The following is a 13,108-nucleotide window of genomic DNA, read 5'->3' on the forward strand; positions in this document are numbered from 1 at the left end:
ATTAGAGATGCACCAAATACATACACATTTAGCCATATGCCAAAGGATCAAGTATATAAATCAGTATTAACGCTGTAACCCAAATCACTGTTGTAGAATAAATTTCAAGGAGGCAGATAAACTAAAAATATTGCAAAATATTTTTGTTAGTATTACAACATTATTATTAAAAAGTGACGGGGCCAGGCTGTTAAAATTTAACATCATGGTGTGGGAACCATAATTTCTCAGCGCCGTCAGTTGCTCTTGTGTTTCCTGTTCTGCACATCTGCCTTAGTAAATACATACTCACTTTCAGTAATGCATTTAATAACATCACTAACTTTTTGTGTTCATAATTCAGAAAAATTTTTAATTTCTTCTCTAAATAATTTAGTGCCTAGGATTTATAGCTTGGGGAAATCTCAAAATCAGTCTATCTTTAACTACTGAGGATGGTCAGCTATCCATAGCAATCAATTTTTATTTTAAATTTAAAAACTATAAAGAATGCATTCTTAGAAAGTTGTTTTGAAGTGTTTTTAGTGGGAACAAAATGTGTTTTGATTACCTCACTTTTCTCTAAAATTTTCTTTTTACTCTTTACATTCCTTGTCGGAATCAAAAATAGTTTATAATAAATTTTGGAATTTTTCCTCTTCATGAAATTTCAAAGTTGACATTTTGCTTTTAATTCATACAATGTGGGAAGACTTTAAGTCCTAAATGGAATTAAATAACTAAAATTTAAATTCAGTTCTTAAAGGTTATTTTGTTTTTATGAATGCTGTATGGCATGTAGGAACGTAATAAAGATAATTCTCTGTATTTAGGCTTTTAATATATTTTCTCACTGATAATCACTGACAACCTAGCATGACTAGGGCAACAAATTAGGAAATTTGTTTTAAAAATCAGGCAGTGGGTCTCTAATACATTAAGTATGTTTTTACTCTTGTGTCCCCTTTATATTTGGTGTCAGACAACAGACATTACCATGTACTTTGCTGAGTTCTGGGGAAATGGAAATGAAAAGTGTGTTATTATGTAGCATATTTTAGAGTGTTACTGTGTGCCAGGTACTCTAAGTGCTTTACCTGTGTTGTTTCATTTCACCTGCACAGTCGTCCTATGAAACAGATGCTTTTGGCCGGGCGCGGTGGCTCATGCCTGTAATCCCAGCACTTTGGGAGGCCGAGGTGGGTGGATCACGAGGCCAGGAGATCGAGACCATCCTGGCTAACACACTGAAACCCCGTCTCTACTAAAAATACAAAAAATTAGCCAGATGAGGTGGCGGGCGCCTGTGGTCCCAGCTACTCGGGAGGCTGAGGCAGGAGAATGGCGTGAACCCCAGAGGGCGGAGCCTGCAGTGAGCCGAGATCGCGCCACTGCACTCCAGCCTGGGCGACAGCGAGACTCAGTCTCAAAAAAAAAAAAAAAAAAAAAAAAGAAACAGATGCTTTTTACAAGTTTTACTGAGGAAGCGATGCTTAGAAATACTTGATGACTTTTGTTATCAGGTATAGTATAAAGAAACGTGTTTGGTCTTTGTCCCTGGTTCCTGGCACAGAATACCCTTAAACCCCTGGGATTTCCTGAGTGACAGGAGTGTCTCTGGTTATTCTTAAGAAGTCCCCTTTCAGCACTTGGCATTTATACTAATGAGGTGGCTTAGGGTGGTATCTCTAGATAGTTTCAGGGTAGAGGTTGGTTACCAGAAAGACCAAACAGTTGATTAGAGGGTGGAGCTTTTAGCCCTATTCCCCCCACCTCCCTGGAAGGGAAGGGTGGCTGGAGATTGAATTATAAAAGCCCTTGAACAGTGAGTTCGGAGAGCTTCTGCATGGGCAGACACATTCATATGCTGGGATGGTGGCCCACCCAGGAAGGGCATTTAAGTTCTGTGCCCCACTCCCACCCCTTCCCTTGTCCTGTGCCTCTTCCTCTGGCTGTTTCTGAGTTTAGGCCTCCATAATAAATGGGCAATCATTAAGTAAAACCCTTTCCTGAGTTCTATGAAAAGTTGTAGAGAATTATGGAACCTGAGAGGGGCCTGTGGGAACCCCTGAATTTGTAGTCTACTGGCCACTGGTGTCCGAAGTGTGGGCAGTCTTGTAGGACTGAGCCCTTGACCTATGGGATCTGTGTTAAGACACTCTGCATGGTTACTGTCAGAATTGAGTTGCATTGTTGGGCACTTGTTGGTACCTGTTGGACTGATGTGAAGAGACGCCATGCATTTGATGTCAGAAGGCACCACAATAGGCAGGAAGCAGCAGAGGGTGTTCCAGGAGAGAAATAGCATGCACGAAGACTTGAGGTGGAAAGAGGCTTGACTAGTGCCAGGACCTGAAAGAACATGTGTTGTAAACAGGTGTCTTACATTATCACATGTCAGATTCGAAATCTATTTCAAAATTCTAATTACAACACAGAATTGGAGTGATAGAATTGGGGAAAGAATACTTGCAGGAAGACCCGTTAGGCAGCTGGTGCAATATTCTAGGCAAAAAAAAAAAAAAAAAGGCTTGGGAGCCAAGGATAAGGAAAATGGAGATTACCCACATGTAAGGTATCATAGGAAACACCTGCATGTTTTACGAAGCTTATAAAATACACTTGATACTGGAAAAAAACAAAACAAAACCAAAAACACTGTATAAGCACATCCAGAGCTTTCATGATGAGATTTGAGATTCAGGGTGATGTAGGAGAAAACCCCTTGTGTACGTCCAGGTTTGTATGACCTTGGTAAGTAATTTAGTCATCGGAATCACAGTTTTGTAATTGCAAAAATGGGAACAATAAATCTTTTTGACCTACTTCATAGGCTTTGAAGATCAAGTAAGATAATCTATGTTAAAGCACTTTGTACGTTTGTTGTAGGAGAATGCCACATCTTATTTGTGTTTCTTGCCATTATCAAAACCAAAACCAAAATAACCAGTCAGGTAACATTTCTGTTTTGGGATATTTTCACCTGCCCTACTTGTAAATGAGTTTTCCAACTAACTTTTAAGAAAAGTCATTCCTATTTTAGGTGAAATAATTTCCTCAGAGGTTCTTAAACTGTATTTCAGGAACTGCCAGTTATAGAGGTGACACTGATCTCTTCATGTGGGTAAAATACTCCCCCTCTTTCTGCCCAGGGCTTTAAGAGAGGAGCGTGTGTGTGTGTGTCTGTGTGTGTCTGTGTATGAGGATTATAGGGGGTTCTTGTTTTGAGCAGGCTGGAAGGGTGGAGAAAGACGAGAGAACTAGTCAGTGAGGGGGTAGTGGTGGTAACTTTCAACCTGGAAATATAAAGAGAAAGAAGCATATTGACAGCCAGAATGCATAATCAGTCAGTCACATGTTAGGGGATCCATAAGGTGAAAACTGCTTTCTATTTCTATCAAATGTTAGACATTTAGCAGGGCTTGTGGAATTGATTTGCTCTTGATTGACTGCTCCCCAGAAATAGCAGAACCTGGCTTTCATTTTAATGCTTATGTGGGTAACTGTTCTAGAACAGCTCATTTTGTTATCAGGGCAGGGACATGATTTTATTCACTGCAGCATCTCCAGAACGTAAAAGTGTGTCTGCTATACATAATAGGTGCTAAATAAAGATTTCTTGAATGAAGACATCTCTGTCTTAATCCATTTGTGCTGTTGTAACAACATACCTTAGATTGGGGGTAATTTATAAACAACAGAAGTTAACTGCTTACAGTTCTAGAAGGTGGGAAGTCAAAGATCAAGGTGCCAGCAGATACAGGGTCTGGTAAGGGCTTGTTCTCTGCTTCATAGATGGTACCTTCTTGCTGTGTTCTTCACGTGGTGGAGGGGCTGAGCAAGTTTCCTCAGACCTCTTAGAAGGGCACTAATCCCATTCAGATAGGCTCTACTGTTAGGACCTAATCAGTTCCCAAAAGCTTTGCCTCCTCTTCTTTTTTTTTCTGAGACAGGACCTAGCTCTATCACCCACTGGAGTGCAGTGGCGTGATCTTGGCTCACTGCAGCCTCTGTCTCTTGGGCTCAAGCCATTCTCCCACCTCAGCCTCCCAGGTAGCTGCACACTATAGGAGTGTGTCACCATGCCTGGCTAATTTTTTTGTAGAGATGAGGTTTCACCATGTTGTCCAGACTGGTCTCGAACTTCTGAGCTCGAGCAGTCCATCTGTCCCAGCCTCAGAAAAAGCTTTGCCTCTTATTACTATCACCTTGGGGTTTAGGTTTCAACACATGAATTTTGTGGGAGACACAAACATTCAGACCGTAGCATGTTTTTGTAAGGCATCATCTCAGTGTTTATTAAACTGCCGTCTTCTTGGTTTCTATATGTAACAGAGGCCTGATGTGTACGACTAAGCTTCTGTGTGTATTCTCTTAAATATATTACGTACCTGTCTCAGTCACTTTGTGCTGCTGTAACAAATTCCATAGACTAGTAATTTAAACAACACACATTTCTCAGAGTTCTGGAGCCTGGAAAGTTCAGTATCAAGGTGCCAGTAGATTTAGTATCTCGCCAGGGCCTGTTTACTGATTTGTAGATGGCTTCTCAGTGTCCTCGCATGGTGGAAGGGGAGTTAGCTAGTTCTCTAGTTCTTCTTTTAAGGGTGCTAATTCCATTCATGAGGGCTCCACCCTCATGACCATCACATTGGGATTAGGGTATGGACATATGAATGAAGAGGGGTACAAACATTGTCCATTATAATACCCCTGTAATCCATAGAGTCTAGTTGATTCTCCTTCCTTAATATTTCTCATACTGATCCTCCACCTTCATCTCCACTGCCACTTCCTTCATTAATTATTATAGTTTTAAAACTGATATCCTTCCTTCAAATGTTATACCTTCCAACCACCCTTTCTATTGCTGCATTTCTAAGGTACTAATTTAGTTTCCTGCTAAAATACTTAAATGGTTTTCCCTTACTTAAAGCAGTGAGTTTCCAGCCATGGTGTCCTAACACACTGACATAACTGGGAACTATGTCAGGCAAACTTGTCTTCCGTTTGATTCCTAAATTAGATAGCTACAAAGATACAAAAGCTACATACCCTCCTCACAATTTGCCCACAAGGATATTCCTGTGGAGAAAGGACAGACAAGAACTCAAAGTCATCCCTCTGCTCCTGTGAGACAAATGCTTATCTGAGTGTTTCCTCTGCCCTGTTGTTTCACTAAGCTAGACTAAGGCATAAGTGACTATTCCTCTACCTCCACCTCACATGTAAATTGTGTATTTAGTAAGAGGCTAATCAGAGACTCAAAAGAATGCAACTGTTTGTCTCTTATCTACCTATGACCTGGAAGCCCCCTCCCTGCTTCGAGTTGTCCCACCTTTTTGAACAGTTGTGAGGTGATAGATATCTCAGAGAATATTTGACTCATGAAAATAAGTCAAAAGGAGGTAAAAACGAGGATGGTTCTGTCAGCCCAAAATATGAGACGAATCTCAACCAATTGAGAAAGTTTATTTTGCCAAGGTTAAAGGACACACCCATGACACAGCCTCAGGAGGTCTTGAGGACATGCTCCCAAGGTGGTTGGGGCACAGCTTGGTTTTATACATTTTAGGGAGACGTGAGACATCAGTCAGTATCTGTAAGATGTACATTGGTTCAGTCCAGAAAGGCAGGACAACTTGAAGCAGGGAGGGGACTTCCAGGTCGTAGGTAGCTAAGAGATAAACAGTTGTATTCTTTTGAGTCTCTGATTAGCCTCTTACTAAATACACAATTCGTATGTGAGGCGGAGGTAGAGGAATCGTCATTCCTGCCTTAGTCTGGCTTAGTGAAACAATAGGGCAGAGGAAGCAATCAGATAAGCATTTGTCTCACAGGAGCAGAGGGATGATTTTGAGTTCTGTCTGTCCTTTGGCCACAAGGAATATCCTTGTGGGCAAATTGCGAGGGGGGGTATGTAGCTTTTGTAGCTATCTTATTTAGGAGTAAAATGGGAGACAGGTTTGCCTGACACAGTCCCTAGCTTGACTTCCCTTTGGCTTAGTGACTTTGCCATCCCTATTTTCCTTTCATGGTCCCATTTTGGTAAATTATCTCTTAAATGATTCATGAAATTGAAGATAGAGACAGAGCAGCTAAGAATGTCCATTTTCTTACCATATATGGCTAGAAAGTACATACTTCTAGGCTTTGCTAAAAAGACATAGTACTTCAGAATGTTTTCATTATGGTGATACTATTTTTAACTTAGTGACTTGTGTTATAAATGATAGTGGTTTTGTTTTTTAATAAATTAAAGGTATTAGTCACATTATACTTTCCATAATACAGGTATTACACATTTTATTGGTCATTGTCATGAATTGACTGTAATGCAGCACAGACAATATGGTATAGCACCAACATTGCAGTCATTTTGTACATCAGGAAATAGCAAGGCCTGGATGTTGTCAATTACAAGAGTCACATTAAAACAAATCCAAATAGCATTTTATCCATTTGAAAGTAAATTTTTATTACTTTGAATTAGTATTTGCTTTATTTACCAATGTAAATAAACATTTATATTGGAATACTGAGTTAAGGTATTTATATTAAGTTTAACTTTCAAATTATTCTCTTATTAAATTGTAGGTGTTTTGTGAGGGTCACTTTATAATGCTAAAGGGGCATAGTAAATTGTGGCATTATATATTAATACAGTTGAATAATGTATTCTGCTCAAAGTGTCAGAGTACAGATCTCAAAGCCAGCAGAGCAGCTGGAAATTAGAGGAATCACCAGAGGCAGCCACAGAGAGGGTAGAGGGTAAGCCTACCTCTGCCTGAATTCTTGGCTGAGTACCACATTGTACAGGCTCAGGGGAGACCCTTAGGAAACTAGAAGCCACAGGATCAAAACACATAGAAGCAGCTCCTTACTATGGATTAGAGTCTGCAGTTTTAATCTAGGCAAAGTACCTGCCTGTTAGAATACAAATTCAGGAATCCTCAGAAAGCATGATAGAATCTAGTGTTTAGGTAATGTGTTATCTACAATCTCCAGTTTTCTACAAAAATATTAGGCATGCACTTAAACAGAAGAGTGTGATCTATACCCCAAAAAGGCAATCAGTAGAAGCTGACTTGGCTCAGATTTGAATTTAGCAAAGACTTCAAAGCAGCTATTTTAAATATATTCAAATAATTAAAGGAAAATATGGTATCAGTGAATGAAAAAATGTTCTGAGCAGGGAAATGGTAACCATTAAAAAAAAAAAAAAGGAAATCCTAGAGCTGAAAAGTACAGTTACTGAAATTTTAAAAATTGCCAGGTGGGTTCAAAAGCAGTTTGGCATTGTCAGAAGAAAGGAACAGCAAACCTGAACACCCAGTAGAAATTGTCCTGTATGAGGAATAGAAAAAAAAATGAAGAAAAAGGAACAGAACCTATGAGACCTGTGAAGTAGTCCAATATACATGTGCTTGGAGTCCTGAAAGTAGAGGTGAAAAAGAGACATAAACATATTTGAAGGAATAATGGCTGGAAACTCCCCAAATTTAGTGAAAAACATTATCAGATCCAAGAAGCTTGCAGAGTCCCAAGAAATACAAACACAAAACCATTCCTAGACATTTCATGGTCAACTGTTATGATAAACAAAAAATTGTGAAATCAGCCAGAGGAAAATGATACTTGCTTACCCTTCAAGGAAAACAACTGAAAGTATATGTTGCTGATGGTAACATTTGAGCTTTTAGGAAAACAAGAACTTTGGAAAACTTGTATTCACAAATATTTCTCAATATTTGACTTTGGAAAATTTGTAACCACCAACAGCTTCCCAATACTAAAATGGCTTTTTTTTTTTTTTTTTTTAAAGTCATTGATGGTGGATAAAAAATGTGACTTTAAAAGAAATTATGTAATGAAATGTGTCAACATTTAAAGATCTGCATAATCTGTGTAATTCAGTGAACAATTATTTTTCAAGTAACCAATGTATAATGTTACAAAATCATTCACTAAAGATCCATTCAAAGTGCAAGGTAGACCAATGGATTTTAATGTAACAAAATGCAAAAAGTTCATTGATATGGTTTCAGTTTTCATATCACAACTAGTTTTTAAGAAGCTATTACACATCAACATTTGTTATAGAATGAACAAAGAATAACTGCAGTTTTCTGAAAACGTTCTATTACTCTTCCCTTTCCCAAATACCTATCTGTGAGAGGCCGGATTGTCTTTATATTTTTCAACCACAACAATATTGCAACAGAATGAATGCAGAGCAGATTTGAGAATTCAGCTGTCTTCACTTAACCCAGACATTAAAGAGACTTGCAAAAATGTTAAAAAAAAAAATAGTTATTTAGGAAATTACAGCTATTTTTCATAAAATATATTTTTATGTTAATACAGTTTATTAAATGAATAAATATATTTTTTAAATTCTCAATTTCTAATACAGTAAATGTCAATAGATCTTCCCCATGTTAACAAAAGCTCTTTGGCATCCTCCATTATTTTTAGGTGTAAAGGTGTCCTGAGACCAAAAAGTTTAGAACTGTTTTGAGTCTGCTCTGCCTCCACCTTCAGATAGCACATGCCTTTAAGGGCATCAGACTGGAAAATTAGAAATATCTTATAGCTCAGGAAATTAGAATTCTTGAGTTTATGGTGACATCCAATTTTTGTTAGTATCTTTGATTATTTTCAAGTAGACAATAAAATAAGCTGTCAAGTGTGCTGCTTAATGCTTCTAATCCCCCCTCCCTGCCCAACTCAATTTCTTTCCAGACCTTTTATTTTTTACCAGGGACTCTCACCAGGAAAATAATAAGGGACTTTTGCAGTGGTGACTAATTCTTATTTTCTTATGTTTAGAGGTTATCAAAAAATGTTAGAGTACTTTAATAGTGAATAGCATAATAGTGCTATCACAGTCATTGTGCTAGCATAGTCATTACTATGCTATTCTGAATTGTTATTCAATTTCTGGGAATGAGCATTAATCATTTGAAATCAAAAGAATCAAAGAATCATTGAAGTTTGTATCATTTGGTATGAAGAAGAATTGTAAAGATGGTAACTGAAAGAAACCCTGAAATTTTTTTAGTCCTACTTACAATTTTCTGTTAAATGCATGTGCCACTGCTTGTTTCTGTTTATCTAGTAGTTGACAAAACCAGTCTACCAGAAATAAATTTGTTATGTGATGTTCATAACATAAATGTATAATAAGTTTAATTTTGCATTAGTTTTTTGACAAAAATAACCACCAAAAATTAAAAACAAAAAAAGCCCACTTACCTACCTGCTTGCATGAAACTGAATAGATCTCAACTTCCATACATTCCCTTCCATGCATTATTGCTTTTCCCATTTCTTGGTGTTCCTCCCCTTTTCCCATTGTTCTTAGTAACTCTGCACTTGCATTTGAATTTAGAAGACCCATCACTATAAAGTAAGCTTGTACAGATCTGATTATCATTGTTGTTTTGTTTTTAAGAGATGGGATCTCACTCCATCACCCAAGCTGGCATGCAGTGGTGCAATCATGGCTCACTCTAGCCTCAGCCGTCTGGCACACGAGATCTTCCCGCCTCAGCCCCTGGAGTAGCTAGGACTACAGACACATGCCACCATGCCCAGCTAGTAGATCTGATAGTTTTTTTAAGACTTATACTTTTGTGGTCATAAAATCAGACAAATGTTACTGTACTCTGGCTTCTGATCGTTTATATTTTCACCTAATATTTTTGGTAGTTTTTAAACTTACATGTGTGGACAGGAGCACTAAAACAATTTTATATGCTATTTCTTTGTTTATTTTTTTTTTATTTTAGAGATGTTTGCCTAGGCTGGTATGCAGTGGCTATTCACAGGCGTGATCGTTGTGTACTGCTGCCTCAAACTCCTGGGCTCAAGCAATTCCCTTGCCTCATCCTCCTGAGTAGCTGGGATGACAGCAGCATGCCACAGCACCTGGCTTTTATTTCTTTGATAATTGAGTTGAGTTACAAGGAAATAATAAAATAGACAATTTTCTCCTGTATTGTGTTTAAAGGACTGAATAGTGATTTGCTTTCTGAATCTTATTTTATTTTATTTTTGAAATGATAAGGATTTTCATTCTCTTTGCAAATGGTTGTGGTTCTGAAAGTCACATAAAGGCCTACACCAGAATGGAAAGCTAATCTGAGGATGTCAATTAGAGGGATATCCATCTGGGTCTGCAAATAAAACCTGATTATTTATCAACTGACTTCTTCAACTACAATTTTCCTTATTATTATTTTTTTAGGCCAAAGATGAAGAGGAAGCCTTTCTGGATTGGAGTGATGATGATGATGATGGATTTGATCCAAGCACACTCCCAGATCCAGATAAGTACAGAAGCTCTGAAGATTCAGATAGTGAAGATATGGAAAATAAAATAAGGTATGTTTTTACTATGGGTATGAAATACATACTCAGTACTCTCACATGAGTCTTCTAATGAATCCAAAAGACATTACTGAGAGTTCTACTCCAAGAGATGTTTGTTGCTTTTTTTTTTTTTTATTTTTATACCTTTACTTAGATTCCTGGAAATCCTGCTGCTGTTTTTTTACTCATTTTGCTGCAGATTGTTCTGATAATGTTAGGGCCTTTTTGATTATTTCTATATCTATAATCCCTATTAACAGATATAAGTATGATATATGAGTTGTGTTTTTCCTTTCTCTATTCTTTTTTTTTTTCTTATCTTTCTCTGAGTCCTTTATGCCTAAGTATTTGATGCACTAAGATCTGTTCTCTGCAAACAGAGTTAGGGTTTTATTTTTTTTCATTGTCAAAGAACTCTATTAAAGATATTGCTAAAAATTGTCCTTGAATTTTAAAAAGTGGACATTATTCTTCCACATTCTTTTATATGGAATTAAATAACAAATAAAATACTGGTGGGGCTGGGCGCCGTGGCTCATGCCTGTAATCCCAACACTTTGGGAGGCTGATGTGAGAGGATTGCTTGAAGCCAGGAGTTTGAGACCAGCCTGATCAACAAAGTGAGACCCTGAATCTACAAAAAAAAATTTTGTTTTAATAAATAAAATAATGGAACACTTGTACAGAAACAACTCTTGACAAATTCCTTCACTTTAAAATCTATTTGCTATTATTTATTTGCTACCATTGGCAGAAACAAATGAAATGTGATGAATTGAATAATAGTATGACTTGTTCACCATTTGTTTTCAGAGTACTATGTATTAGATTACATTAAGAGTCTATTGATTTAAAAGTTGAGAACATTAAACTTCATGCTCAATCTAAACCAACGAACTTCTTTACAGAAGAGAGGTACTAATGACAGATAGAGTGAATATGATTGAAGGGAAGAGGAAGCTTGATGGAACCCTTGAAGTGCTAGCACAGGGAGTTTGGAGTTGGAGAAATAGGCCATAGAGAGCTGTAATTTGTTTTAAACAAGAACATTATAAAAAGGTCTTAAAGATTTTCTTAGGACAAAATGCTGTAGAGAGACAGAGTTACTTGGCCGGGCGCGGTGGCTCACGCCTGTAATCCCAGCACTTTGGGAGGCTGAGGCGGGCGGATCACAAGGTCAGGAGATCGAGACCATCCTGGCTAACATGGTGAAACCCCGTCTCTACTAAAAATACAAAAAATTAGCCGGGCGAGGTTGCAGGCGCCTGTAGTCCCAGCTACGCGGGAGGCTGAGGCAGGAGAATGGCGTGAACCCCGGCGGGGCGGAGCCTGCAGTGAGCCGAGATCGCGCCACTGCACTCCAGCCTGGGCGACAGCGAGACTCAGTCTCAAAAAAAAAAAAAAAAAAAAAAAAAAGAGAGAGAGAGAGACAGAGTTACTCTTCATTTGAATTTTATGCATATTTAAACATGAATTATTTTTTAATAGGGAAAATTCACTTATCCAAATGCAGTTTTCTGAGGTGATGCCAGACACTTCCATTTGCTGTTGGACAATTAGGTGGTTGAACATAAGAGCTTTATACGGTATGTGTAGGGTCTAGGTAGTGGACATCATTGTTTTACTACCACAAGAGGCACCACAGATAAAAATAACTTGATTAGGATTTAGAAAAATACACAAATGTTTCTGCCATAAGGATTAACTAATTTAGGTTCTGGGCGTATTCCTAATCTTTAAAAATTGACCTCTAAGAGTAAATGTACACGCTCTGAGTTCCTTGGTGTATGTGTCTGAGACCTAAATGAACCCCAGTGGGGTCAGGTTTGCTTCCCCTTGTGTTCCTATATAAATGCACCTCTTTTAGAATGGTTTATGGGGTCTGTATTTTGGTAGACGTGATTTAAGTAACATACATGACTTTCAGTCATTATCTTCCAAGTGTTTCCATGTAACTTGACTCCTTGGAGGGAACATTAATTGGTTCTTACAGTTCTGCAGCCATATTTTGCATATCTGTCTAATATACCTTTAAAAATTAGTCAACCTTTGAAACCTTTGGCAGGATGTCAGCAATCCTTCTGCATTTGATTTATATGGATTTTTTCCCTAACATTTTAGATAGTTTCTGGGTCATCTTTCATCTGTGTACAGCAGGCATTTCATTTAATTCTTCTGCCATTTCTTGCCCTTATAGTGACATTTCTGTGCTACCACCTAGTTAATATAACTTGTTCTCTAGTAGCTCATGTGTTTCATCCTGTTAATTGGCTGTAAATGTTTTGTACCTAGAAATTGTCTACATTTTTTTTTTTTTTGGTACCAACACTTAACTGCTCTAGCCTCAATTCCCACCCCTAATATTAATGTCATGGCACAGAGAATGCCTTGACATATTTGAATTGATTAATTGATTGATGAAGGAGATTTACAGGGTTAAAAAAGAAACGTAATTATAAGAGACTATATCATTGGTCCTAATATTAATAAGTTAAATGATACAAGAGATGACAGAATATAGATGGAGAGTTGGAAGAAGCCAAGTTCATACAGTGTAATGGTGATGAACAAGAAGGTAGGAGTACTGTGAGAGATGACAAAGCATCTTAACTTAAAGACAAGGGTTCAGATGGAAAGTATTTAAGCATTATATGAAAATTAAAACAGTTTTAATTTCAGGCACAGCTAACAAGTCAGCATTAGTGGAGACTGGGATTGGTCAACTTGTTTTAAGCTGACAAAAATTGTCTTT

General features: G+C 37.7%; 1 protein-coding gene across 1 annotated transcript in view; it reads left to right on the top strand.

The window, feature by feature from the left end:
• DDX10 (DEAD-box helicase 10) overlaps nucleotides 1-13,108 on the top strand; it is a 278,803-nt gene that overhangs the window by 244,157 nt on the left and 21,538 nt on the right. The window contains exon 17 of the mRNA XM_032167320.2: nucleotides 10,232-10,368. Within this exon, the coding sequence (XP_032023211.1) occupies nucleotides 10,232-10,368 (137 nt within the window). The remainder of the gene's footprint in view (nucleotides 1-10,231; nucleotides 10,369-13,108) is intronic.

The sequence above is a fragment of the Hylobates moloch genome, unplaced genomic scaffold (genome assembly GCF_009828535.3).
Source record: "Hylobates moloch isolate HMO894 unplaced genomic scaffold, HMol_V3 SCAFFOLD_11, whole genome shotgun sequence".
Lineage (NCBI taxonomy): Eukaryota > Metazoa > Chordata > Mammalia > Primates > Hylobatidae > Hylobates > Hylobates moloch.